The sequence below is a fragment of the Rattus norvegicus genome, chromosome X (genome assembly GCF_036323735.1).
Source record: "Rattus norvegicus strain BN/NHsdMcwi chromosome X, GRCr8, whole genome shotgun sequence".
NCBI classification, from domain to species: domain Eukaryota; kingdom Metazoa; phylum Chordata; class Mammalia; order Rodentia; family Muridae; genus Rattus; species Rattus norvegicus.
The window spans coordinates 22,975,127-23,002,850 of NC_086039.1; the positions used below are offsets into that span (position 1 = coordinate 22,975,127).

The 27,724-nt window shown below is 44.6% G+C and overlaps 2 protein-coding genes across 13 annotated transcripts in view; one reads left to right on the top strand and one right to left on the bottom strand.

Moving 5' to 3' along the window:
• The window catches only part of Pfkfb1 (6-phosphofructo-2-kinase/fructose-2,6-biphosphatase 1), a 53,654-nt gene extending 39,089 nt beyond the window's left edge, over positions 1-14,565 (top strand). For 4 of the 8 annotated variants that reach the window (XM_008773124.4, XM_008773123.3, XM_006256790.5 and 1 more), the window contains 6 exons: positions 2,426-2,572; positions 4,853-4,957; positions 9,646-9,775; positions 12,565-12,627; positions 13,846-13,910; positions 14,243-14,565. In XM_008773124.4, the coding sequence (XP_008771346.1) occupies positions 2,426-2,572; positions 4,853-4,957; positions 9,646-9,775; positions 12,565-12,627; positions 13,846-13,910; positions 14,243-14,302 (570 nt within the window). In that variant the 3' untranslated portion in view covers positions 14,303-14,565. Of the gene's footprint in view, positions 1-2,425; positions 2,573-4,852; positions 4,958-6,168; positions 6,288-9,645; positions 9,776-12,564; positions 12,628-13,845; positions 13,911-14,242 lie in introns of those variants that run through there. The other 4 variants (NM_001271063.1, NM_001271064.1, NM_012621.4 and 1 more) reach the window with 2 other exon arrangements.
• Positions 14,566-15,795: 1,230 nt separating this feature from the next.
• Positions 15,796-26,829, bottom strand: Tro (trophinin). Of its 5 annotated transcripts, none has more exons than XM_063279716.1 (13): positions 26,764-26,829; positions 25,305-25,374; positions 23,883-24,994; positions 23,199-23,303; positions 23,028-23,091; positions 22,741-22,820; positions 22,217-22,308; positions 21,443-21,522; positions 21,306-21,348; positions 20,855-20,917; positions 20,295-20,409; positions 16,179-19,690; positions 15,796-16,006 (listed from the first exon to the last, which is right to left on the bottom strand). In XM_063279716.1, exons 3-12 carry the CDS (start codon positions 24,933-24,935, stop codon positions 16,190-16,192), a joined length of 5,196 nt encoding a protein of 1,731 aa, XP_063135786.1. In that variant the 5' UTR covers positions 24,936-24,994; positions 25,305-25,374; positions 26,764-26,829; the 3' UTR covers positions 15,796-16,006; positions 16,179-16,189. The 5 variants fall into 5 exon arrangements, with proteins under 5 accessions (XP_063135786.1, NP_001414357.1, XP_063135785.1 ...); NM_001427428.1 differs by having other exon boundaries at positions 23,883-25,022; positions 26,764-26,818; XM_063279715.1 differs by having other exon boundaries at positions 23,883-25,022; positions 26,676-26,818.
• Positions 26,830-27,724: the final 895 nt, after the last annotated feature.

The window sequence follows — 27,724 nt, forward strand, 5'->3', positions numbered from 1 at the left end:
CTTGTCTCAGGGGTTGCTGGTCTTTGGGGACATCTCTCCTTAACCAGGTCTGTTACTTTCTCAGGTCATGACTGTCCCTATTCCCAGTGCAGGATAGTAACCTGTCCATCCTAGGTAACTGTTTCGTAAAGGGATTTACTCCCCAGCTTCTGGTCCTTTGCATGGACTTGTTAGCACACATGTTGCCGGATAAAATCACTTTGGGGTGGCATAAGTAGGAAATGAAGCACATCAGGGGCATTCCTGGTTCTTAGTGTCTTTTTTCAAAGTTTTAGTTGGTTTTTTTTTATATGTATGTGTGTTTTGCCCGCATGCGTGTCTGTGTACCATGTCCATGCCTGGTGTCCACAAAGGCCAGAAGAGGGCATCAGATCCCTTTGAACTGTCCTATGGTACTGGGAACAGCAAAAGCCAGTGCTCCTAACTGCTGAACCCACTCTTCAATCCTTTATTGTCTTTTATTGGATACCTATGCACAGCCACAGTACCATCATATACATATAATTTCTGAATGACATCAGCACTATGAACTGGGCATAACTGTCATAGTTTATGGATAAGGAAGCTGAGTAACAGAAATAGAGAGGAATCTCAGGTCACATGGTCAGTACAGCGCAACATAGGCAAAACTGAAAACTAGGCCTTCCTGCCTTGCTCCAGCACCCCTGCTGGATAGGTAGGAAATGCCCCAGATGCCCTCTGACCTGACTCTAATCTCTCATGAGCTCCAGAACAGAGGCTGAGGTCACTCTAGGTACATTTTCATCTCCAAAAGCTCATGGATATAGATGACTCCTGCCTTACCTGCACAGCTCAGAGCTCAACTGGAAAGGTGGTCATGTTCACATAAATACCACCTGCACACACAAATGTGCATATGTGCACATATCAGACCCAAACCTTCACATTCTTCAGCACAGTGCACCAAGTCTGGCTTTAAAGATCAGTCACTCAATCTCTGTAATTTTCACTTAACTAGCACCTACTGTCTACCAGGGAGCAGTGTACTCATCACGAAGCTCAGAGACACAGCTGGATAACTGAATGATGTTTGCATTTTATGGGCACGATAAGAAGTCGGAGATGGGTACTGTGTAAGGGAGCTGTTGAGATTTACCTTTCTCTTACTCTCCCACACAAGGAAGAACTGACTGCTGACTTGTGTCTATCATACAAATTTGTGCCTGTGCCCATTTCTGCATATGTACCTAGGACATGGCATGTTTGAATAATAACACCTTGTACACAGAAGGAATATGTATCCTTGCATCCTTGAGCTTCCATGACCCTTTGTGGTTCCCTTCTGTACTGCATTGTTTCTCTCCCTAAGTGGATGGATCTTGAAAGCATTAACATTCCAGCACCCAAAACAGGGACATGAATACTAATGTATGTGCAAATGCCCTTTACCTGGGTACCAGGCTGCCCATTCAAGCAATAGGAATCATAGCATCAGAGCATTGTCTTTCAGATCCTTCAATCTATACTTCAGACCACATTCTGGGCACTTCCACTCTTAGAACCCCACTCTGATGGCCTGGAATCTGCTTCAGTGCCTGTATGCATCAGGCTGTTAGTCTCCACCTGAAAACAGGCCATGGTCACAGGGATATTAACCTTTAGACCCATGCATAGCCCTAGGGTTATTCTTTGTGTAGCAAGAGGATCACTGGAGATAGTGCATGACCAGAACTCCATGCTGTGATTTGGTTCACCTCAGACATATAGTAAAGATTCCTAGAAGTGCAGGATGTTGTCAGAAATGGAAGGAGAAAGGATGCAGACCATCGCGTAGTTCCACTTGTTCTTAGGATTCACATATGTTAAAGATAGGCATGTTTGAATGAATGATTCACCTAGCAGGGAATGCAGTAAGCAAGTATCACACCCCCATCCCAAGCATGGATACTCTTTTTCTTTCATCTTTAGTCACACAGTAAAGAATATGACTTTTATTTTTAATACTTTGTGATTGCACATATTTGTTAGATACAATTTCTAATTTTCATGCTAATTGTATATTATGTTGTACATGATGAGAACATTCATAATCTTCTAAGGATTTGGAAATACACACCATAAGGATAGCCAGCCTACTGTGCATTGAAACATTAGAACTTATTTTCCTGTCTAATCATAACTATGTACCCATTGATGACTCTCTAACCTAACTTTTTATCCATTGACCCTTCTTTAACTATAACTTTGTATACAGTGATCAGCCTCTCTATAGCTTGCCTTCTCAAGAACTCAGCACCTCAACCTCTACCTTTGACCTGTAGTTCCAGGTTTATTTTTATATAAATTTAACCCCCATTTTCTTTCATGTCCATTAGTACTTCGCCATCATGAGAGATTTGAACTTGTTCTTATGGCTCCCTTTCTCCCCCCTCTGTCCCCCCTATCCTCTCCTTTGTACCCCTAGTATGCCTATGCACTAGCCAACTTCATCCGGTCTCAAGGCATCAGCTCCCTGAAAGTATGGACTAGCCACATGAAGAGGACCATTCAGACCGCTGAAGCCCTAGGTGTCCCCTATGAACAGTGGAAGGCCCTGAATGAGATTGATGCGGTAAGATGGGAAGGGTTAATGTCCCGGCATGGAGGGAGGTGGTAATTCTAGGCTTATCTCATGGGTTACCTCTGCTTCTGGGAACCTAATTAGTTCATCAAATATTTTTATGTTTTTGTTTTGTCTTTTGTCAACCAACCAATGTAAGAGAATATTCTGTGTCTTGGAGATCTGGTGAAGCCCAGCATTAGATTGCTCTATGGGGATGTCTATGGAAGCATTTACATGATTTTTAATTTATATAGGGGGATAGTTCACTGTGAGCAGTACCACCCCTAGGCAGGTATATCTGGGCTGTATACAAAAGCTGTCTTATTTAGGACCCCCGTTGAAGGAATCAGAGAAAGAACTGGAAGAGCTTGAAGGGGCTCGAGACTCCATATGTACAACAATGCCAAGCAACCAGAGCTTCCAGGGACTAAGCCACTACCTAAAGACTATACATGGACTGACCCTGGACTCTGACCTCATAGGTAGCAATGAATATCCTAGTAAGAGCACCAGTGGAAGGGGAAGCCCTGGGTCCTGCTAAGACTGAACCCCCAGTGAACTAGTCTATGGGGGGAGGGCGGCAATGGGGGGAGGGTTGGGAGGGGAACACCCATAAGGAAGGGGAGGGGGGAGGGGGATGTTTGTCCGGAAACCGGGAAAGGGAATAACACTCGAAATGTATATAAGAAATACTCAAGTTAATAAAAAAAAAAAAAAGCTGTCTTAATGTGAGCCTGAGGGTATGCTAGTAAGTACATTACCTCCACGGTTCTTGTCTCTGCTCCTGCTTGAGTCCCTGTCCTGAATTCCCTTAATGATGGACTATCACTAGAAGGCTAAACTGAAATAAACCCTTTTCGACCCAAGATGTTTTTGGTTGTTCTCTTGCTGTGAGAAACCAAACTAGACAACTTCTAGAAGGCAGTTGTTATCTTCCACATTTTTCAGATGAGGAAAATAAAACTCATAGAGGTTAAGCAGGGCTGCTTGAAGTCAAAGTAAGAAAGCAATGGCCATTTCCCCTAGCAAAAAGCCTCACAATGAGCTTCAGAACAGAAGATTGAGAACAGTTTAAAGGGATCTCTGGGTACTTCGTGCAAAGTCCATTCAGAAAGCCTGACCCTGCAAAGCTGTTTGTAAGTTCTAAGTATTCTGTTCCTTCTCCCTGAAGGAACCCTGGTAGGTAGTCCAAAAAGACAACAGCCAGAGTCTAGTGACCCTGGGCACCAAACTAGCAGGGTTCAACTGAAAGTCACACACTTTGAAGGAAATGCAGAAACAGCATCACTTTTTACCACCAGCACCAGTAGCTTTGCCTATGGGAATTTCTCAGTAGACTTGGAAGCTCTCAGAATTTGTCTTCCTATTAAAAAAATTTACAAGTTTTTGTCTTATGAAGTATCTGTAGGTACATTTTTCCCGGTGATAATAAAATACAGGGAAGGTCAGGAAGTGTACAATATTTCAAATGCACGCAGAGTTTTAGACACCTGCCACAAGTGTGTACAGGTACACACATTCATGTCACAGTCACAAAAGCCTTTTTTTGCCATCAGGCCTGCACCATGTATGCACGGACATCTAGAAACAAATATAAGCACATCAGATACATACATGTATTTCATATGGAGACAGATGAGCAAACCATTGACATGTATACACCACTAATACATAGCTTCAAGTATATTACTGCAAATTCATAGACCTCAAACATAGTCACACAGATACAGATATATAGCAGAAACATAATGCAGAATACCTATGGTCGTGGATATATGCTACCAATACATATGAAGACACACACCACAGCATCACCCACACCCACATGGGCATGTTCTCAGATGGTTAGACATCCTGTACATACACACAGAGACTACAAGCTTACTGCATATGCATAAAGAGATATATACATAAACACAAGGTTTTAAACATATCTCAAGCACACATAATAAGCATGCTACACATGCTTACAATCACAGTACCAAATCCTTATTTGTACATATTTATAGCAACATATACATATACATAATGTATACATACAGAACTATTGAGGCAGTCATAGGAAAATATCATCTACTCAGTCTGAACACACCCATCCATTTGTCCTTACACACACAAGCCACATACCTTACAAGCACATACAAACCAGGCAACAGGTACAACTCAAGAGCTACTACATCCACAGAAACCCAGGTATTACACTATTCCATACTCATTGGTGCCTAAACTGTGTGAGAAGCTGTGTTGATTTCCCCTGTTCAATATATTATTCACAAATACTTTTTATAGGGTGTCTGTGAAGAGATGACCTATGAAGAAATTCAGGAACACTACCCTGAGGAATTTGCACTACGGGACCAGGATAAATATCGTTACCGCTATCCCAAGGGAGAGGTAACGTTTGATGGGTGACCTAACTCCTAGGACTCCTCCCCTGTATCCTCATTCCAACTGCCAGAGTTTTGGAAATACCTTTAGAAACAAGGCAAAGTGTGTTTTCAGTAGCTGCCATCTGTCAAGGTACATGCCCTTAGATGTAGGCAAGTTATTCCTCTCCTTTTAAAAATACTCATTCATTCATTCATTCATTTGTATATTCGGTCAGTGAGTGAGAGCACACATGCCATGGCCTATGTGCTTGTGGAGGTCAGAGAACAACCAATGGGCCTCAGTTCTCTCCTTCACTGTGTGATTGCTGGGGATCAAACTCACGTCATTAGCTCAGTGATGGGTGCTACGTCCAGCTCCTCCTCACTTTTAAATCCACATATTTGCCTGTTTATAGGCCCTAAGTGTTTTAGAACAACTTTGTCCAGTGTATTGTATTTGCTGTTTTCTTACTGAACAACTTGAAATAGCTCAAAATACTGGAACTCTGTAATATCTTGTTGCCAGCATGCCTCAAGCTCCAGGCTCTCTCAGCAGTTGGCATCATTCCAAGGAACAAAAGCTATTAGTTTAATCAACTTCTTGGTTACCATAAGAACCAGACTATAATTTTCCTGTCTGTGAGATGAATGCTTATTACTTTCAATCCAGCCTCTTCTTAGCACAGTTCTGCATTTTAATGTATTTATTAGTCATACTCCATTTCTGATCCAAAACCCTATGAAAATATGGCCATCTGGGACTATAAAACAGTGGATGTTATGTTCAGTCACAAATCACTTTCATATTTTCATCTTCATCCTCGGAACAGACTTTATAAAGTCAATGTTAATTTGTTCTCATTTTCTTCATATATTTTTAGGCTGTGTTATTAGAGGCATACAAATCAAAAGCAATGTTATCTTCTCACTGAATTACATATTTTCTATTAAGAGTGACTAAGCTTTTTTTTCTTACTAATGCTATTTGCCTAAAATATATTCTAACACATCTCTAGCTCTATGCGGTGGCTTCTAACAATTTGCTGCGTTATTGATTCATTTGTCTCTTATAAGCACTTTATAGTTGGATTTTGTTGTTTTTAATCCAAACCAAAATAAGACTTTTGAATGCTAAGCTTGGTGTATATATTTTAGTGGTATTACTAACATTTGAACATTTATTTCTATTGTCTTGAACTTTCTATGCTTACTTTATTTTTCTCTTGCTTTCCTTAGGAGTGAGTTTTTCATCAATATGGGTTATAATCTGTTTCCAGATTCTTGTGGAGGTTACGCTTAACTTAAAAAAAAAACTCATCATGGTTCTTTCTGTTTTTGAAGATATCCCACTAAGGGTATGAGGTCAAAATATTGTACTTTAAAATTACTCAGAATGATTTGTTGTGTATTGTTATGCAATTGACTTGAACATTTAATTTTTTATACTTCTATTTTAATTGAATTTTTTCATAAAATATATTTTGATTTTTGTTTTCCTTCCGCCAACTCCCAGAACCTCCCTATTTGCCCAACTTTATGTTGTTCCCCTCTCTCTCTCTCTCTCTCTCTCTCTCTCTCTCTCTCTCTCTCTCTCTCTCTGGTCTTTTCAAAAACTGAAAGCTTAAACAAGTAAAAGCCAGTAAGGCAGAAATACCAAAACAAAACAAAAACTTCATACACAAAAAACAAAACCATCAAAAACAGGGACTTAATTTTGTATTGGCCAACTACTCAACTACTTCTGGGTATAGGGTCTACTCTGAAGTGTGGTTGATATAATAGTGACCATCCACTGGAGAAAACTGGTTTTTTTCCCCCTTTGGTCAGTGGGTAGCAGCAGTTGTAAATAGCTTCTTGGTTAGGGGTGGAACCACGTGTCTACTTCTCCATCTCAGTGCTGGAACCCTGTCTAGCTTGACTCTATGCTGATCTTGTACATGTTGTCAGTGTCTCTGAGCTCTAATTTGTTATCAGCCCTGTTGTGTTCAGAAGATAGTTTTCTGGGAGTCATCCATAATCTTTCTGCTTCCTCTTCAACATGATGTCCTTGAGCCTTGAAGGGAAGGGTTCAATGAAGACATCCCATTTAGAACTGAGAGTTCTCTCACCCTCACACATTGCCCTGTTATGGGTCTCTGTGTCATCATGTACTACAAGAAGCTTCTCTGATGGGACTTGAATGAGGCATTGATCTGTGAGTATAGCAAGATGTCAATAGGGGTCATTTTATTGCTGAGTTCCTTTAGCAGAATAATATATTTTACTAACTATAGTATGTATATATATATACATATATATATATATAGTATATATTTCCCCTCCCCCAACTCCTCCCAGATCCTCCCCACCTGTCCAACTTTATGAGAGAGAGATAAAATGAGAATATATGACCTATCTAGTCTCAGGTTCTTGAACATTTTAGCATGTCAAGTATATTCATCTCAGAGAATAAACCTTAAATACAACCAAAAAAAATCTGTTATTCTCATAATGTTTGTGCCACCATTGTACTGGTACATCTTGCAGATCTTGCAGGCAGGTCATTGTTGTAAGTCACAGGGTTCATATCTGGGTAATATTGATGTTTACTTTTCTCCATGTGCATAGCATCTTCTGTCACCATGGATGCTACTCAGTAGGGGTAAAGCTTAGTTGGGTACCAGCTCAATTTCTTTGTGTTTGATGACAAAGTAAGTTGTATCACATTGTGGAGAACAACCAACAGCCTGTAGTGTATTTTGAGTTTCCATGGGACCCATTTGGCCAATGACTCCATAAGATGTAATCCATTTCTGGCACTGGAAGTTTTACTTGGTAACATAAGATGTCTAATTGAGACATTGTCTCCCTTATTAGATGGTGACTCCATTTAAAGTCCTTTCACTTATCTATATGCTTTAAGAAGCTTCTACAGTAGTAGGCTTACCTGGTTTTTTTTCAAAAAGCCTTTAATGTTAGTTGCCCTTCCCCATATTTCCTCCTTTACTTGCTTACCTATTACCCATCCCTAATGAAGAAGAAACAATATTTTGGAGAGATAAGGGGGAACCTAGAATAGGAACATTTAGTATTTTAATGTATGTGACTAACAAAGTCTAAAATCAATGTCTCTGCTGTTGTCCTAAATAATATAGGATCTTTCAACCTTTGGTTCCTTCCTCTGCTAACTTACATGTTGTATTGTTTTATATGTTCATATAGCCTCAATCTTAATCCCTAAGTAAATTATTACTGTAGTTATTGCAACTACTATTTGATACATCATTTATCTAGATGTTTACTGATCCTTTGATCATTTTGCTTCCTCTATCTCAAGTTCCACTTTGCCATCCTTGTTGGAAGTATGTCTACTGACAATCTATCAGTAGTGCTGTCACCCTTCCTCTCACCTGAAAGTGTCCTGTGGTTGCATCCTCAAGCAACCTGGTAGCATAGAAAGCTCTCAGGTTACTGTTGTTTTCTCAGCACTCTGAAGAGATGTCTCTCCTTGTCTTATTGTTGCCGCTGTGGCTAAGGAACTTTTCAGCTTCATTATTGTTTCTTTGCTCTTTGGCTAAGTGGAAAGTCTATCTTTGTTTCTTTTAAGATTCTCTCATTTGTGTCTACATAGTACTTGAGTCCCCCTGCTCACCTCCTCCCCTCTATCCATTTCCTCCCCTCCTCTACTTTCCTTTCCCTTCCTCTTCTCTTTTCTCTGCTTTTCTTTTTTTTTTTTTATTCATTTATTATATATAAATACACTGTAGCTGTCTTCAGATACACCAGAAGAGGGCATCGGATCCCATTACAGATGGTTGTGAGCCACCATGTGGTTGCTGGGAATTGAACTCAGGACCTCTGGAAGAGCAGTCGGGTGCTCTTAACTGCTGAGCCATCTCTCCAGCCCTTCTCTGCTTTTCTATCCCCTCCTTCCCACTTTCCCCTCTACTTCTCTCCTCTATTTCTTTAGTCCCCCCTTTGCTTTGCTTTGCTTTCCTTTCCTTTCCTTTCTCCTTCCCTCTCTTCAGCATCCTTCCAATTTTCCCCCTCCTTTTTCCTTTCGTTCATTCTTTTCTCTTTCTGAGGATGATCACATACAAGGCTTTCTACATGTCCTTTACACTACCAGCCTTTTAAAATAAATTGTTACAGGAAGTTTTTCATATTTTCCCAAGAGAGTCTAACATAGGAAGACACATTTTCTCATCATTTTCCTTTTTCCTGTAGATGGACTTTTCTATTTTAAACTGTTACTGAAGGTATAAAGAATGGTCCTCTGACAGTCTCACATTTATGTTGAGTACCAACTCCTAGCTTAATTTCTATTTCTATAAGGTTTTTGAAACCCCAGCTTCTTGGCTAATGAGCTTGCCAAATGTCCCAAGATAGTTACGGCATCTACATTCCCTTATTCTTTTCTTTCCTTCTCTTCTTTTTTCTTTTTTTTTTCTTTTCATTTTGGGATACTACAGATCAGAATTTTCCTTATTTTTGAAATGCCAGTTGTACAGTTAAGTAGATATTTTATAGAGCGGGGTTATAGTGTTGTCTTTTAGCCCACACTTATTGATTGGTTCATTTAACAGATGAGAAACTAAAACCCTGAGAAACAAGCGATTCATCTAATCATACTGTTGGGGCAACAATTCTGGCTCCCAAACCAAGTTTTCTTCTCTGGGTCACTGTGCTTCATCACTCCTCTGTTTACTAATTATTTCTCCCTCTCTTTTTTAGTCCTATGAGGATCTGGTTCAGCGTCTTGAACCAGTTATAATGGAGCTAGAACGGCAAGAAAATGTACTGGTGATCTGTCACCAGGCTGTCATGCGGTGCCTCCTGGCATACTTCCTGGATAAAAGTTCAGGTAACACCCCCTCTTCATTCTTGGTATGAAGAACTGGATATGATTTGAGATACAATTAGAAGTTTATATGATAGTGGTTAAAAGCAGAATATTTAAACCGAGGATTTTTAGGTTCAAACTTGTAACACATCTGTGCCACACTCAGTAAGTCCTGTTATCCCCCATCAACCTTCTTTCTCAACTAAATAGGGAAGATTAATGGTTAAGTTGAAATAAACATGTTTAAAGCCTAGAATGTATGATGCACTATATAGGCTATATTACCATATTAATATCACTCTTAGCTAATCAGCAGAATCTACATATTGAAAGCCAGCATAAACAGTCTGCTACAGCTTCAGACACTAAGCCAGTATATGTCTGAAGCACATTGGCCTCAGTTGATAGTGAGACCTGTGCTCTTGTTGTAGGAATAATTTCTCCAAGATAGCAATGTCTATAAGTTAATTTTTCAAGTGGTATTTTATCTTTCAAATATATCTAGACCCTATATTTTAAAGCATATATTTGCAGACTTTATATACTGCAACACACACATATATGTGTATATACACATACTGCTTATTTTATGCTGCCATACAAATATATGTAGGCCTCATATACAGTTATATGTATATATGTGTATATATGTGTGTGTGTGTGAATACACACACTAAGATTTCATATATTTCATATGTATACATACAGACATATATAGCCATACATACATGTATAGACAACATATGCTGCCATACATATGTATGCTCAGAATTCATATACTGCTATATGCATGTATGCAAAGACTACATATACTCCATCTACTTCTTAGGTGGCCTGGCACAATTTTCATACAACAGTCCATTTCTAATGTGGATGCTGGAATGTGGCATTTCCAGGATATTTCGAAGGAGTTTGGAAACCATGTTAAATATTATTTAATGTCTACAATATCCTGAACCCTTGAATCAATTCTGTTATGTTAATTTCAAAGTAAAGAATATATAAAATATGGAATAATCCAATACTGGAATCCAGGGAACTTGAGAAGTTGACATTGGAAAAGTCAGATTCTTTACCTGATCTGGATCCAGTGTCCTCACTTGATATAGGTGATGGAATGTGTGATGTGGTCCTTTCAGTCTTAGAATTCTGATATGTTCGTATCTCTGCTTTTCAGAGCATTTTTTTTTTTTTTGAGATTGTGAGGCAGGCCCCATTTCCGTTGCTCAGATAAGAAAACCAAGGCTCCAAGCAGCAAAGTGACTTTCCCAGATTCATGGGATAGATTAATCCTAGATGAATCCCATTAGAGGCCTTTCCATATAAAATATACACAGGGGTGTTGTAGTTACTTCCTTATGTCTCCATTTCTTAGCCTCTTTCACATAGAGACCATTCTAGCAGCTCATAACTTCCCTGGGAGCAAGGTTACACAGGACTAGGCAGATGGCTTCATCCTCAGTATTCAGAAGAGTGATGGAAGAAAGCCAGAAACTTTATATGAATTAGAATACATACCCACAAAACCACAGAGCTAGGGTACCTTCAGATTGTATTGAATCTAATCTTGTTCTGTAAAAAATAGGGACACTGAGGGACAGAGAGAGAAGAGACCATGACAGAGCTGGCTCAGAGACTTTAGATATGTTCCTTCTCTTCTCTAAATCTGTTTCTTCATATGGAAAGTAAGAGTAGACAGGACCCAGAGCATCATGGGAGATGGTTTCACACACACACACACACACACACACACACACACACACACACACAGAGAGAGAGAGAGAGAGAGAGAGAGAGAGAGAGAGAGAGAGAGAGAGATTAGCCCAGAGCTTCATTCTGATGATCATCAGTGAGAAGGAAAGAATGAATTTCCAGGAAAATGCCCCCTCCAGATATATCAGGAGGTTGGGAGGATGTTGGCATGCCTTCAATCCTACAATTAACCTAAGAGACAAAAAGTCATTCCAAGTGATGGTGTTCCGGCTAAATACATAAGGTAAGGATATGTATGTATTGCAGCCTGGAGACTGGTGAAGTGGACATAGAGATAAAGTGCCTAGAAAGGTGTGCATCCCCAGACCTCCGAATTCCTCCATGGTGGCAGCTACAGACTGCAGTGGCAGACCATGCATATTGTCTTCAGAGAACCCTAAGTTTGAGGCCCAAGACTGCCACTTCCTAGCCCTAGTATGTTTCCCCTTGAAACCCATTTCCTTATCTATGGAATGAGCCACATCACCCTACCTCTTAGTATGTCTAGCAAGTAGACACACTGGTCTAGACAGGAAATTGTACATTAATGTTCAGAGTCACTGGCTGCATTAATAGTCAATGACAGAAAACTAGTGAGACACATACATACACACACACACACACACACACACACACACACACACACACACCACCTGCCTCTACTGTGGAAGTGGCACATAGAAAAGTTTCAGAGTTTTGAGCCCTTGTGGGGTATGGGTCATAGGGGGTCTGCAGAAAGTTGGCACGGGGAAGGAGGTAAGCTTGTCTTCATTTCCTGCTGATTTGGACACTAAAGAGTTAAAACCCCTTACTGGGTACCTAGACATCCCTAGAGATGTACATTCTGTCTGCCTTTCCTAGGCTGTCTTGCCCTGGTTCCCAGGCCACTAGGTTGCTCACTTTTGCCCTCACAAATACCCACTATATAGAATCCTAGGTGTAAATCTGTGCTGGGGCCAAATTAGGAAGCAGAGTAGAAGTAGGGGCACCTAGCAAGCCTGAATGTGGTCCTTCGTCCAGTACTCCATTTCTCACAGCTGCTTCTGCCTGCCTTTCAGATGAGCTGCCCTATCTCAAGTGTCCTCTGCATACTGTGCTCAAACTCACACCTGTGGCTTATGGTAAGTACTGCCACTCATGTAAGGACAGGCACACAGAAATACCTCAGGAGTATGCCTCCAGTGTGCCTCCAGTTTGCTCTCAAGGCTCCTGGATGAGGTTTACTAGGTGACTGGCAGAATGTCCTGGTAAAGGTGGGGCTAGTGACAGTAGGATAACAAGGAAGAACTAGGCTAGTATCCAAATCTGGAGCCTGGCTTTCTGTCCCTGCCTGGGCACTGAGAGTATAGTACATTGTTCTATTTGTGTTAAGGCAGGAGTGTCCCCAACAGAGACCTAAGGAAAATTATAGGTTGAGGTAATATTAAAGGAAGAGCTCAAAGAAAATTCTGGGCAGTTAGACTCTATTGGGGCATTAGTTAACTATGAAAGATACCTAAGGAGGGAAGGGATGGAGTCAAATGAAGTCCAGGGTGTGAACAGGATAAAAGGACCTACCAAAGCCCTGTGATAGGATAGTTTACAGAATGGTGTTCAAGGGGCTACCATTGCCAGCCTCAGGCTCTTCTTCTTCAGGAAGAACTTCCTGGTAATCACACCCCTGATATTGCTCTAATTGTCTTCTGAGTAAACCTTGCCTGGATTTGGGTACCCAGAACTACATCCCAGGCCTCTTCTACCTAGGATGGCTCAGAGGACCCATAGTGCTCTGTCAATCATACAAAGATTTGGTATCACTGTCTCATAGGTCGCAGGAGTTGGGGGAGGTCACAGAGATCATCTTCTCTCATTTCCCCATGTACAAATGAGCAACTGAAGCTGAGAAAACGTATACAAGCAGAGCTGGGAGGATAACTGTTGGCTTTAGGGCTTTGGGGCCTGGATCTTTACCACACATCCTCCAGCTTATCTGAACTCCCCTGCCTTCAGGGAGATACAATCTGGAGCAGTGCTTCTCAACCAGCTCTAATCCTGTGACCCTCTGAATCATTTCATTTTGCGGTGATCCCCCCAACCTTAACATTATTTTCATTGCTTGTTCCTAACTGTAATGTTGCCATTGTGGATTGGAATGTGAATATCTGATATATAGCAAATCTGCTATGCAACCCCCAAAGGGTTGTTACTCACAGGTTGAGAATAACTGCTCTGGAGAGTATGGACCTGAGTGTGAGCAGTGATGATGGGGAAGGGGAATGTACCTTAGGGGAGACCTGGGCTTATCCTGAGCATTTATAGACATATGAGTTTTTTTTGTTTGTTTGTTTGTTTTTTTTTAGGCTGCAGAGTGGAGTCCATCTACCTGAATGTGGAGGCTGTGAACACACACCGGGACAAGCCTGAGGTAGGTGGGGTGCTCTATACCCAAGATGGCTGTTAACAAAGTACACACTGAAAGCGTTCTCCCTCATGGAAAGGCTGTCTCCAGCCCCAGACATCCCAGGTGTTTCAAATTAGCCAGTACGCAAAAATGGTGAGAACCACAGTCCAGGCCTAGAGAGACTCAGGTCTGTGACAATTCCTACCAAACAAGCCTCAGGCTGATTCCCCAACCATGCCTGAGTAGAGGGCCAAGACCTATGCCCTGCTGAAAGAGGGATGCCCAGCAATAAGGACAAGAAGCAGGGCAGAGAGTGGGACCTTACACTTCCTACTAACCCTGCATTCTCTTCTTAGAATGTGGACATCACCCGTGAAGCTGAGGAAGCCTTGGACACTGTACCTGCCCATTACTGAGCCCTTTTCAAGTGATCAGATTGTCTCTGTTCTCACCCCCTTCCTCCTGTAGGAGCTGCTGCCCTTGTTCTCCTTAAGCAGACTCTGGCTATGGCCTGAGAGTGCCCTACCTCCAGTGAAGAAGTCCGTAGCAGCTCCCAAACAGGTCTCAATTCCTAGCCACAACTAAGGCACCTACCTAGTTGTGGATAAAGTTCCTTTTAAATATTCTCTGATAAATAAAGATGTTTATTTCTGCCTATAGGACAGGAAGAGGTTATAAAGCTTCTTTCATTGTTCTTAAGATCTCAATTCTAACCCAACTCTGGTGCTTCTGGTAAAGAATGGGTGGGGACATCTGAGATGGAAGAATCCTTGGGTAGTGCTGAAAGATGGAAAAGATAGGTCCTTGTGAGTTCCTGTTGGTTTTGTTCCTTGACAATCAAGGTGCATGGGGACAGGGTGTGTTCATCATTATACTCAGAAAAGAATCCAGTACTTGGGCTAAGAGCTTTAGTCTCCTCCAGCTCTTGCTACTGTCCTGAGTAATTTCATTGCTTACATTAATGATGGTATCAATACCCTCCCTCCCTGGGCTTTGACTCCCTCACCTTCAATGATTGTCTGATATCATTGCAGCATCTTCTCTCTGGGCTAACTTATTGACTGAAACCTTCCCATTCATTCCAGTCCATAAAGCTCTATTAGCCTTACGACTTAGCAGCAGGCCTCCACACCATAGGCATTCATGCCGTATTTTCTTGATGAACAGCTGTCCTTGTTCCTAAGTATGTTCATTTTGAACCCTCTGTTGTCACCTAGTTCATTAGTTTCTCAATGTTCTTCCATCCCTGACCAACTTGGACCTCTTCTTCAGCCATTGTCCTTCCTCTAACCATTATTAGCAGGTACCCACATCCCTCTGACAGACTCATAACCTTGCTGCCTTTGCTCTTTAGTATGTTCATCACAACCATTCGGGGAGCTCCAAGCCTTGAGTCATCCACAACTTTCTTCCTCTCTGGGACCTACTAGAATTATAGATCATTGCTTCAAGCAGGTCTATTTATCCATGTCTACAGTTCCCCCGAGCCTGTTCAAAGTCAGGGTCACCCTGTCCACCATTTCACACTTATCTTCCCTACCAATCCCCAGTCTCTCAACTGATTTAGGCCCTACCCTCCATACTAAGTTTTCCTTCCTATCCCAAGAAAATGCCCTCTTGCTCCCATGTCAATTCCTAGTTTCTTCCCTTCTTATCCCTGTATTCTTAGACAATTGCCCCCAAATTAACGTGAGTTTACTTTGTTTGCCCTGTACCTTAGGCTTCCCCCTTCCATATCTTTGCTCAAGCTATTATTCCTTGGCCTGCCACACTTTCCCAGAGCTGACTCTGAGAATTGCCTGCCTTTTAGCTGGAGCCCCATGGTTCCCAAAAAGCAAGTTGAACTCTAGCTGTTCTATGAACCCGAAACATCGCATCCAGCCATATTAAAGGACAGAATAAACTCAGCTTCCTTTGGCAAATTTAATGTAACTCTGATACCAAAATAGGACAACAACACAGGAAGCAACACAAAGCAGGAACAGCAGATTTTTCAGTGTTTCACTCAGCTGATGGGTAATAGTGCTTAGGCTGCTGTGTGGACAACAATTCCAAAGCCGCACATTGGCTCCGTAGGAAGTACTGCTGCGGTTAGCGTTATCCGTAAACGGGGAACAAGCCTGCAAAACAAAGCCAAATACCCAGAAACACATTAGCACAAGGCCCATTTCCTCCTCTTTCCTTTCTCGTCTTCTTCTCACTTGGCCCCCTCCTATCTTAGGGTTTCCTCTAGTATCTCCCAGCAATTATACCTATCCCCATGGATTCTGGCTATAGGAATATTGTAGTTACCTGAAACTTTACTAGCCGTAAGAGAAGCCACAGGAACCCAGGCCATTGGCTCCACCACCAAAGCCAGTACCGGTGCTTGGTGGTCCACCGCCGAATCCAGCATTGGTGCTCAGTCCACCACCAAAGCCAGTGCTGGTGCTTGGTGGTCCACCGCCGAATGCAGCACTGGTGCTCAGTCCACCACCAAAGCCAGTGCTGGTGTTTGGTCCACCGCCGAATCCAGCATTGGTGTTCAGTCCACTACCAAAGCCAGCTACAGTGCTTGGTCCTCCAAAGCCACCTGCAGTGCTTGGTCCACCAAAGCCAGGTCCTGTACTTGGTCCACCACTGAAGCCACCAGTGCTTGGTCCACTGCAGAAGCCAGCACCAGTGCTTGGTCCACCACTAAAGCCAACAATAGAACTGGGTCCATTACTAAAGCTGGAGCCGGTGTTGGGTTCACCAGTAAAGCCACTACTGGTGTTGGAATCACCGCCAAAGCCAATGATGGTATTCAGTCCTCTGTCGAAGCTGGCATTAGGCCCACTGCCAAAGCCATTGCCAGTGCTAAGGCTTACACTAAAGCCTGCACCAGTGCCAAGTGTGCCACTGAAACCAGTATTGGTACCCAGGTCACCAGCAAAGCCATCACTAGTGACCAGTCCACCACCAAAGCCGGTGCTGCTGCCCAGTCCATCACCAAAGCCAGCGCCAGTGCCCAGTTCACCACCAAAATCAGTGTTAGTGTTTAGTCCACCATTGAAGCCAGCACTGGTACCCAGTCCTCCATTGAAGTCAGCACTATGACTTAGTCCGCCACCGAAATCTGTGCTGGTGCCTAGTCCACCGCTAAAGCCAGGGCTGGTGCCCAGGCCACCACTGAAGCTAGCATTGGGGCCTAAGCTTCCACCAAAGCCAGTGCTGGTACCTAGGCTGCTGCCAAAGCCAGCACTGGTGCCCAACCCATTTCCAAAGCCAGCACTGGTACTTAGCCCATTCCCAAAACTGAAAATGGCACTGGTGCTGTGCCCCTCACTGTAATTGGCACTGGTAGCACCACTAAAGCAGGAGTTGGTGCTGGAAGAGCCTCCAAAGCATAGGTTGGTGTTAGATGCACTGCCAAAACAGAGACTGGTGCTGGGTGCTCCACCAAAACAGAGGTTAGTGCTATGAGAGCCACCAAAGCTAACACTGGTACTGGGAGCACTGCCAAAGCTAATGCTGTTGCTGTGGGTACTACCGAAGTCAGTGGTACTAAGTGTGCCACCAAAGCCAACACTGGTACTGAACGCACCACCAAAGTCAGGGCTATTGCTGAGTGCACCACCAAAGCTGGCACTGGTACTAATTGCTCCACCAAAGCCAGCACTGTTATTCAGTGCACCACCAAAGCTGGCACTCGTACTGATGGCACCGCCAAAGCCAGCACTGTTATTCAGTGCACCACCAAAGCTGGCACTGGTACTAATTGCTCCACCAAAGCCAGCACTGTTATTCAGTGCACCACCAAAGCTGGCACTCGTACTGATGGCACCGCCAAAGCCAGCATTGTTATTCAGTGTGCCACCAAAGCTGGCACTTGTACTGATGGCACCGCCAAAGCCAGCATTGTTATTCAGTGCGCCACCAAAGCTGGCACTGGTGCTGATGGCACCGCCAAAGCCAGCATTGTTATTCAGTGCGCCACCAAAGCTGGCACTGGTGCTCATGGTGCCGCCAAAGCCAGCACTGTTATTCAGTGCGCCACCAAAGCTGGCACTGGTGCTGATGGCACCACCAAAGCCAGCACTGTTATTCAGTGCGCCACCAAAGCTGGCACTGGTGCTGATGGCACCGCCAAAGCCAGCACTGTTATTCAGTGCGCCACCGAAGCTGGCACTGGTGCTGATGGCACCGCCAAAGCCAGCACTGTTATTCAGTGCGCCACCAAAGCTGGCACTGGTGCTGATGGCACCGCCAAAACCAGCACTGCCATTGAGTACACCACCAAAGCTGGCACTGGTGCTGATGGCACCGCCAAAGCCAGCACTGCCATTGAGTACACCACCAAAGCTGGCACTGGTGCTTAGTGCACTGCCAAAGCCAGAACTGGTGCTGATGGCACTACCAAAGCTGGCACTGCTGTTGAGTGCACCACTAAAGCCAGTACTTATGGCACCACCAAAGCTGGCACTGCTGTTGACTGCACTGCCAAAGACAGTGCTGGTGCTGATGCCACCGCCAAAGCTGGTACTGCTGTTGAGTGTACCACCAAAGCCAGTACCACTGGCACCAGAAGAGCCACCAAAGCTTACACTAGTGCTTAGTGTGCCACCAAAGTCAGAGCTGGTGCTAGAAGAGGCACCAAAGGACACACTGGTGCTGAGTGTACCACCAAAACCAGTATTGGTGCTAGGAGAACCACCAAAGGAGATACTGGTACTGAGCGTGCCTCCAAAGCCAGTGCCAGAGTAGGGAGAACTACCAAAGCAGACGCTGGTGCTAAGTGTGCCTCCAAAGCCAGTGGTGGTGCTAAGTGCACCACTGAAGACAGTGCTTGTAGTTGGTGCACTGCCGAAGCTGGTGCTTGTGCTGAGTGCACCACTAAAGCCAGCTACAGTACTGCCGAGTGTGCCTCCAAAGCCACAGCTGGCTCCACCATTGAAACTGGCACTGGTACAAGGTGCACCGCCAAAGCTAATACTGGCTCCACCACTGAAACTGGTACTGGTGGTAGGAGCGCCGCCAAAGCTAATGCTGGATCCACCACTGAAACTACTACCAATGCTGGGTGCCCCACCAAAGCTAATGCTGGCTGTGCTGCTGAAGCTGGTGCTGGTGCTTGGTGCACCACCAAAGCTAATGCTAGCTGTGCTGCTGAAGCTGGTACTGGTGCTCGGTGCACCGCCAAAGCTAATGCTGGCTGTGCTGCTAAAGCTGGTGCTAGTGCTCGGTGCACCGCCAAAGCTAATGCTCGCTGTGTTACAGAAAGTGGCACTAGTACTGGGTGTGCCACTGAAGCTAATGCTGGTTCCGCCATTGAAACTGGTGCTAGTGCTGGGCGCACCACCAAAGCTAATGCTCGCTGCACTGCTGAAGTTGGCAGAGGTGTTGGGTACACTCCCAAAAGTAATGCCATTTCTGCCCCCAAAGCCACCATTGGGGTTGGATATGCCACCAAAGCCACCACTGGGATTAGTTATACCACCAAAGCTAATACTAGCACCATCATTGAAGCTATTTCTGGTACTAGCTCCCTGGTTGAAGTTGACATTAGTGGCGGGATCTGCATTTTCTTGGGCTCTGGATTCAATTTCAAAGGAAAATCTGCTCCAGGCCTGTGCATCATCACCCAACTCTTCCCTTGTTAGGCAGTCAATATCCATGTCATCCCAATTCCAGGGCCCAGCCACAGCTTCCTCTCCAATCCCCATTTGGGCTCTTGCCTCAGCCCTGGCCTCAGCCTCAGCCACAGCCACAGCTGCAGCCTGAACGTCCATCTCAACTGCCTCGCGGTACTGAGCAGCCCAGTCTTTGGGATCTTTCTTCTGTACCTAAAATGGAAATTATAATTATTAGAAGAAAAAGAACCCTTAGAGTTATGTGTGAAGCACTCATTATGGGATCCATACAGAACTAATAGTGGTAAATAAAAAATTTCTAGTGTTCTGATGGGTCAGTCTGGATTTCAAACTACATCTCTGATAACTTAGGAACTCAAGTTATGTCCTTGGACAAGTTTTTTCACAGAGCCCAAATGTTCTTGTTTGTAATATGGGAAATGATAAGAAAGTTATAGATTTGAGTTTTGGGGAAACCCAAAATTTTTATGTTGAATATTAAACCACTAATCATGGCTGTATTTGCAGACAGAGCTTTTTATGAGTATAACTTCAGTGTTGAGCATAACAAATTCTGTGCCTTAAGCCATCCAGTTATTAACATTTTATAATAGCAGTCTGAACTGACTAGTATAATATATAAAAAATAACCAGACAATGAAAGATATGTATCTTCCGGTGTTTGGAATATAGATGAGGCTTTATGTGTCTATATACAAACTATTTGTTGCCCCATACCTGTCTACTACTGCACAGAGCCTGCCTCAGCTACAAGCATCCCATTCCATTAACATGCCAAGCTCAAGAACTTCATTACCTTGCATGCAAATTTCAGGACTTTCATCTTGCTAGTCTCATGGTAAGAGCGTAGGCCCCAGAAGAATTCATACTCAGGTGGTCTGCTGTTGGGGACCCTCTTGTATTCCAGATATCTTAGAGGAAGGAAATGAAACTTGATTCTAAACAAGCAAAACTATTATTTAAGCACTAGGCCTCAGATGAAGCAATCCCCTCTAAACAAACACCCTGGGGAATTTTTTCAAGGCCTTTAGACCCAGACTCATTCCCATACATGATTCCGTGCAAAGTAGTTATTGGTGATACTTACACCGGACACAATGCCACAGATAGGTTTTATCTCCGATGAAAACTTACCCCAGATTCTGTGGATATGCTCTTAATAAATTGGCCTTTCTTGGGCCCCTGCTCTGAGTATACCCCATTGTACCGGTCCAAATACAGCTTGACTACAAGAATTTTGAATAGTACTCAGGTCTATACAGAGTGCCCTTCTGTCTATAAAGGGTGTAAGAAAGGCACTAAGTACTTTTGAACCAGAGCACTTGAGAGCTACACAGGGTCTTGAACACTACTTACTTCTGCTTCACAAATTCATCTGTGATGAGTTTTCTCACTTCTCCAAAGAGTGAATGTCTTACCCTAGCAAAGAAAAAAAAATGAGCAGTGAATACAGATCAGAACTACTCAAATGAAAGCAGAGGTTTTCCCAACATATAGTCCATGGCGGTCTCAACCAGGTGAAGAGAATAGTGAGCATATGGCCACTAGAAGAAAACAGTAGAGGCCTGATGGCACTTTGTCAGGGATGCCCGAAGGTCCACCTTATACCTCATTTCAGAACAGACAGAAGACATAAAGGAGAAAAGAAGCAGAGTTCAGAACCACTTTGTCATTCAGCCAGGTAAGAAACCCGCCATCCCTGCCCCACACATGCTCCACCAGACCACCAGGCTGATGTAATCCTGGGACCGTCCTCTCTTGCCAAAAGACAACATGGACAGCAAGCGCTGAGAGAGCCCAATCATACCCAGGGCGCAGCCCCAACTTGCGCAGCACCTCCCAGATGACAGCTGCAAGAGGAGGCAAGAAGGAGACAAGGACAGAAAATGAGCATCTGGAATTCAGGCAACAGCCACCTATTCAACTGCATGCCCAGCCACTCACCCTCACTGGCCTTGTTGCCATTCATGAAAATGACACTCAGAATCACCATGAGGAGACCCAACTTAGGTGTGTCCTTGGTCCTATGAGAATAACAGGACATAGAGAAAATTTACGTTCATGAGCCATCACCTGTAGGGCAATTTGTTGGGCCAGCCTCTCCTACATTCTGCAGATAGAGAATTCAGCCTACTCTATGGTTCCAGCTATCTGTGACCCAAGGCAAGATGCGTGTACTCTTGAGCCAAGCTCTCCATGCACCAAAATGGGAAACCACATGCTACTCCTACCTAGGGTTAGAAGGACACGGAAGAATGCCTGTCAACCCAGGAACGTGAACACTCTGTCAATGGATGTCTTGTCTTTCTCTCCCAAAGTCCCAAACACCCCTGAGAGTTCTCCATGGAACTCCAGTGACATTCCTGCTCTCAAGCATCGTGGTCCTCCCCAGGAATCCCTCCCTCCTTTGAGAGTCATCCTTCCACAGCCAGGCCAGCACTTGGTAGAAGACAGAAGTAACAACAGGCTGATTTCCTGGAGGCTTGCTGGAGAGAGAGCCCCCTGGCGGCAGTAATGCCCCACCCCAGGCTCTGAAACCTTTCTCTCAGTCTAGCAAGGAAGGCTATTACCCACAGGGATCCAGCCATGTGCGGGAGCTGGAACAGGAGCGTTTAGGCCATTTAGGCCCTCTTTCCTGAGCTTCTAATAGGCCATGGAGAGAGGGATGGATGGATAGAAGCAGAAGTCCCTTCCCACCCTAGCACTTTCCCAGCTTACGTTCCCAGGATGCCTGCAGAGGACTCCTGAGTGCTGATAAGAATATACAAGCTACTTTGCTTATCAATTTCCTTCAGATTGACTCGAAACATCTGCCAAGTAAAAAAATAGCCTGTGAATTCTCAAAATATATCTTAGGTATCAGTTAGCATGTTGAACATTGTGCAGATTGTTATACACCTAAGTAAGGCCTTCAGTACAAAGCACACATTAAAGTTGCAACAAACATAAGATAGATATCTACGACATCTTTATAATCAGTAAGCATCTGCAATGCATGAGATGGAGTATCCAGCAGCAGACAGAAGTTTGAACTAAGCTGCACAGCTTTAGTACTAGGTGTGTTTCCACCACTGACTTGCTGTGTGGTCAGTGGCCACCCCTCCCTGGCCACCATGTGCTCATCTCCACAGTGATGAGGACGTAGTAGGTCGCTGCTTCCCTCCACAAGGGTGATCATATACCTTTCTTCTGTTTAAAGCTTCCCCGGTGCGCCCATCCCCCAGGGCTGCCCCTTCCTTCACCTTCTCCAGAGCATAACTTGCTCGTTCAAGGATTTCTGGGAAATACTCATCATATTCTTGGATGACGTCCTTCAGCATGTCTACAAGGAGAAGACAGAAGATGCTAAAACATACAGAGGTCAGATGGCTGTTGTATTTTTTTCCAGCCCTGTGTGGTCAGGGAAGCTCTGGTGAAATATGACTGTGGCAGCCAGGATGGTGTGAGAGGAGGTTATGGATGTAAACGGTTACCCACAGGTCATGGGGACAGAGAATAGTGATGACGAGAGCTCAAAATGGTTACCTACCTGAGCGTTTGATTGGAATCTTTGTCTGGTCTTTAACCAACAGGTATTTCACCAACTTGTTTGCCTAGAAAAGGAGAGTTAGGGAGGTTTCAATCCAGTGGCAGAACACTTGGAAGAATGTCAGAGAATGAAGAGAAGGAAAAACAGGACTTTGACAAATTGGATCCTTACCTTTTCCTGCAAAATGGCCACATCTCGGGGTGGCGGAGGCCTCCGGCTCCATGGGATTCTCCTGTAATTATTCCCAGTTCTTTCTTCTCCATTGGGATGTTTAGACTTTATCAATGAAAAGGAAAAAAATGCCTATAGTTACCAAATGAAAGAGTGCTGTTTCTTCTGGAGTCTGGAGGGCCTAGACCCTCCTCTACAGAGGGGCATGAGCCTAACAATGGCTACCCTGACCCTCAGGCTTTTCTTTAACTGGCTTCTAAATAACAGTTTGTCACCTCCCAGTGTACAAGCCTTCCAAGGACATGGCCTGGACTTTCTCCTTTTTCTTTAGCTACCAGCATACTGTGCGTTCAATAGATCACTTAATTGTGGGACTTTGTTTTGGGGACTTACAGTCCCGAGTTAGAGCTCTTTTCAAGAAATACACGTATAGTCTAGGTAAATGTATTTGAAACAAGAGGCTGGCACATGTTTAAACACATTAAGTAAATACAAAGTGAGACACAAATAGGTCTTGACTAAGCACACAAACATATTTCCCTACCAATCTACAAACTACTGAAGGAAACAAAAATGGATCACATTCTTCTCAACATATCATATATCCTCTATGAACACAAGATATGAACCTACAATAGCAATCAGAAAGTAGCACAAAGTTAAGGATAAAGTCACAGATCTCACCTTCCGGTTCCTCTTGCTCCGGGTTCTGGTGGTGGGCTCTAAACTCAAATGAGCCAGATAGTCATCTGCCAAGGCCTGGACAGCAGCAGCAACCTGAGTCTCCAGGGCACTTATGCTGGCCTGAGAGGCCTGACCTCCTTGGTCAGCGATATGAGCCTGGCCTTCAGTTGCCCGAGTCTTAGTGGCAGCCTTTCGAGCCCTAGACCCTCTCTTGATCCGTACAGTGACTGATAGGGCATGGTTTGTGACCATTTGAATGGCAGGTGGAGCCTCAGAGAGCTCAGCAGCAGAATTTGAGCCTTTATTGGTAACCTTCTTCCCCTTGGGTTTTTTGGGCCTTAGAACTACAGCTGAGGTCTCAATCTGTCTGCTAGATGCCTCAATGGCATTTGAGGCCTCTACATATTCAGTGTCAGTATTTGCAGTCTTAGCAGTTGTTCTTTTTCCTTTGGAAGTTTTCTTACTTCGGACAGTGGCTGCTGTAGCCTGGACACTACCTGTCTCCTTGGCAGCTTGGCCTTGGGTAGTGGCTGTGTGGGTGGCAGTCGAAGCCAGTGAGATCTCAGTGGCACTAGGCACAGTCTTATTGGCAGCCTTCTTTGCCTTAGAAGATTTCTTGGGTTTGCTGACAGCTAAGGCCAGGGAATTAGCTGACTCATTGGCAATTGGAGACTGGCTAGTCGATGCAGTAACTGGCAGGTTTAGGCCCTGTAACGGTGACTTGAGCTGTGGAGTGACATCCTCACTGGCAGTTAGGGATACCTTGGGGGGAACTCTCTTTGTCTTGGCTTTCTTGGTCTGAGCAGTAACTGAAGCCTGGATACTAGGTGCTTCAGTAGCAGCTGAAGCCTGGCTAATCTGGGTGAACATTGGTAGGTTTAAAGCCTGCAAAGTTACTTTAGGTTTGTTGCTAGCATTATCATTGGCAGGTGGGACTGGAGGGGAGGTGGGTGTGGTCTTAGCAATAGGCTTAATAGAAGTCTTCTTGGTCTTGTTTTTCTTAGGTCGGCTGGCAATCGGTGGGTCCTTAGTTGCTGACAACAGGGTATGCATCAGCAGGGCGTTGTCCTTTTCTGTGTTCTCTGTCTGTGCATCTGGAGAGAAAGGAAGCCCTAGGCTCCCAGGGGGAGGCAGAGGGCCCTACATACTTAGGATTATGATCTTATGGGCCACCCTGCCTCCCTACAACCACCCTTCTCTACAGTTGCCCCCTCTCCTAAGCAATTTCATTGAAAGGGGTTGGAGAAAGGGGCAGGAAGCAGAAGCTAGTCAGGTGAGTTTCCTCTTCCCTGCACCATGTAAAGGAAGACCAAGACAGGTAAGGTAGGGAATGAAGGAACTACACAGTGTTAATAGGCTCCACAGTGGTAAATAAATTGAGGGCACGACAGACAGCCTGGTAAGAATGCAGAGATGTCTCACCTGGAATGTGGGCACCCGATAACCATAGTCATTTCTTCTATCCATCTTTCTGAAAGGCTAATAGCTGAGCCTGAAAGAAATTGGCCTGAGTTAGAGAATAGGGGGATGTAGAGGGGGGAGATTCATCAGAACTCTTGTTCAATCTTAAGGGTGAAAGAATTTGCCTAATTTGGGGCCCCAAATCTTTCTCCGTTCGCCTACCTAGAAGCCCAGGACATGTGGTTTCTGAGTGCCAGTATCTTTCCCTTCCAAGATGGCAAATTAGTTCTACGACCTACACCTTAATACCCTCTATCACACTGCAACCTGACAGTGCGCATGCGCACTGAATAAGAGAGGCACGCGTATATACACACACACACACACACAAACACACGCGCGCACCCGCGCGCACACATACACACCCCCGCGCGCGCATGATAACAGGTTTTCCAAATGCCCCTGGTCCTCAAGGCACTCAGTACGCATGCGCTATATTGGACAGGACCATCTCTAGCCATCTCATTTCCACTTATGTCCCCAGCTCTCAGAGCTACAGAACATCTCGGTCCCAACGCGCCTCCTCCCACATAATTTCTCAGCCCCCCCCCCCTCCAGAACATCTCGGTACCACCGCCTCCTCCTCCCACATCATTGCTCAGTCCCCCTCCGGCTCTGCAGGGCCTCTTCGCACCGCCCCCTCCTACCACCACTCCCGCCCCCGTTCCTGTGCGGCCGCGCCAACCGTCAGCCACTCACCCAGGCTGTGGTTCCGCAGTCCTCCGCACCTCCCACCCCTCTGCAAGCCCCCTCCCCCCCGCGCCGCAGTCGCCTTCGCCAACACTGCGCCCCCCCCCCCCGGTCCACGTCTGCAAGAGCCCTGCCCCGCCCTTTCTGCATTGATACCCCACCCTCAAATCCAACAGGAATACCCCTCCGTGATTCCCAGCTCCTTAACTACCAGGTCATCCCCCTCTTTCAAAGCAGTGCTAACCGGATCCTAGCCCGCCTTTTCTCCCTTCCAAGCCTGGTCCTTTGGCCGTTTAAAGAGGATTCTGTCGTTCCTTTCTTGCTCCAGATTCGATTCATCCTTTCCAGAGCCCATAACGGGGTCCAGCCCCCTTTCTTCAGCTTGATCCGAGTGCCTTACCTACCTCCTGAACTCGACCCCCCTCCCTTTTAGCTACAGCCAGAACGTTTTCTAGATGTTTCTTTTCCACCAATCCAACCCAGGTCTGCATCCCTTCTTTCCATCCCCAAACTGAGTGCAGACTTTCCCGTAGCCCAGAGATTCCGCCCCCGCCTTTACCCAGTGAGACTTGAGTCCAGGCACCACTAAACCCACCACAACGAAACCGCTAAATCCTGAATCCAGCTAGGTTCTTATCAAACCTTAATGTTGCGTGAAGCTGGTCACCCCGAAGCCGCGGCTTTGAAGCCCCTCACGGGGTCTTCCTCAAAGCTGGCTACCTCAGCTCACCTCGTCCTCGTGAGCCGAGAGGACGTCTGCTCTCTCCAAGCCTCTCCTCAGGTCTGAGCTTGTAACCCGCCCCCCCTGGCCGGAAGTGGTCCTGCCTCTTTCCGCCTCCAGAGGGGGGTCTCCGTCCCTACCGGCCCGCCCCACCCCCTCCCTGCTTATCCGCCTTCTCAGTCTCCTCAGTGTGGCGCATCTGTTTACTACCTCTTGTTCAGCATTCACACCTATTCTCCATTTCATTTCTCTATTCCCCACTCCATGTCCCTATTTCTATTTGATTTTTCAGTTTCTCCTGAAGACAATGACCTCAGAGCTCCCATGCCTGTCCCGACAACACTAATTCCATGGCGTGATACACTGTAAGAACAGAGGATTATGTCACATTCATTACTGCCTCTCAAATATGACTCGATTAAGATAGAGGCGCTAAATATTAAAGGGATGTTCTCAAATAATTCATGTGTTTAAATAATACATATACACACATATATACAGTATATATATATATACAGTATATATATATATATAAACGGTAGATGTAAGAAAAATCAATTAGAGCCTGTTAGATGGCTCAGCGGCAAAAGCACTCGCCACCAAGCCTGAGGACATGAATTCTGTTCCCTGGACCCACATGGCGGAGGGAGAAAACCTACTCCCACAGGTTGTCTTCACAACTCTGCTTGCACACAAACACATATGTGCATGCACATACGCTTTATTACAAATAAAAATCCCTCCATACTTCTATTTATCTCAAAATAATTTCACTGATTCCTTTTTAAAAAGCAAATTATTTGAAAACTACGGGAGTAGGCATTTAACAAACCACTAATATAATTCCAACACTATTTGCGAGGGAGATGTTGAAGGGTCTTGAGTTCAAGTACAGCATTCTACAGTGAGACGTTATATTAAAAATCATATGTAATATGCATATATATACAAATATACATATATGTCTTTT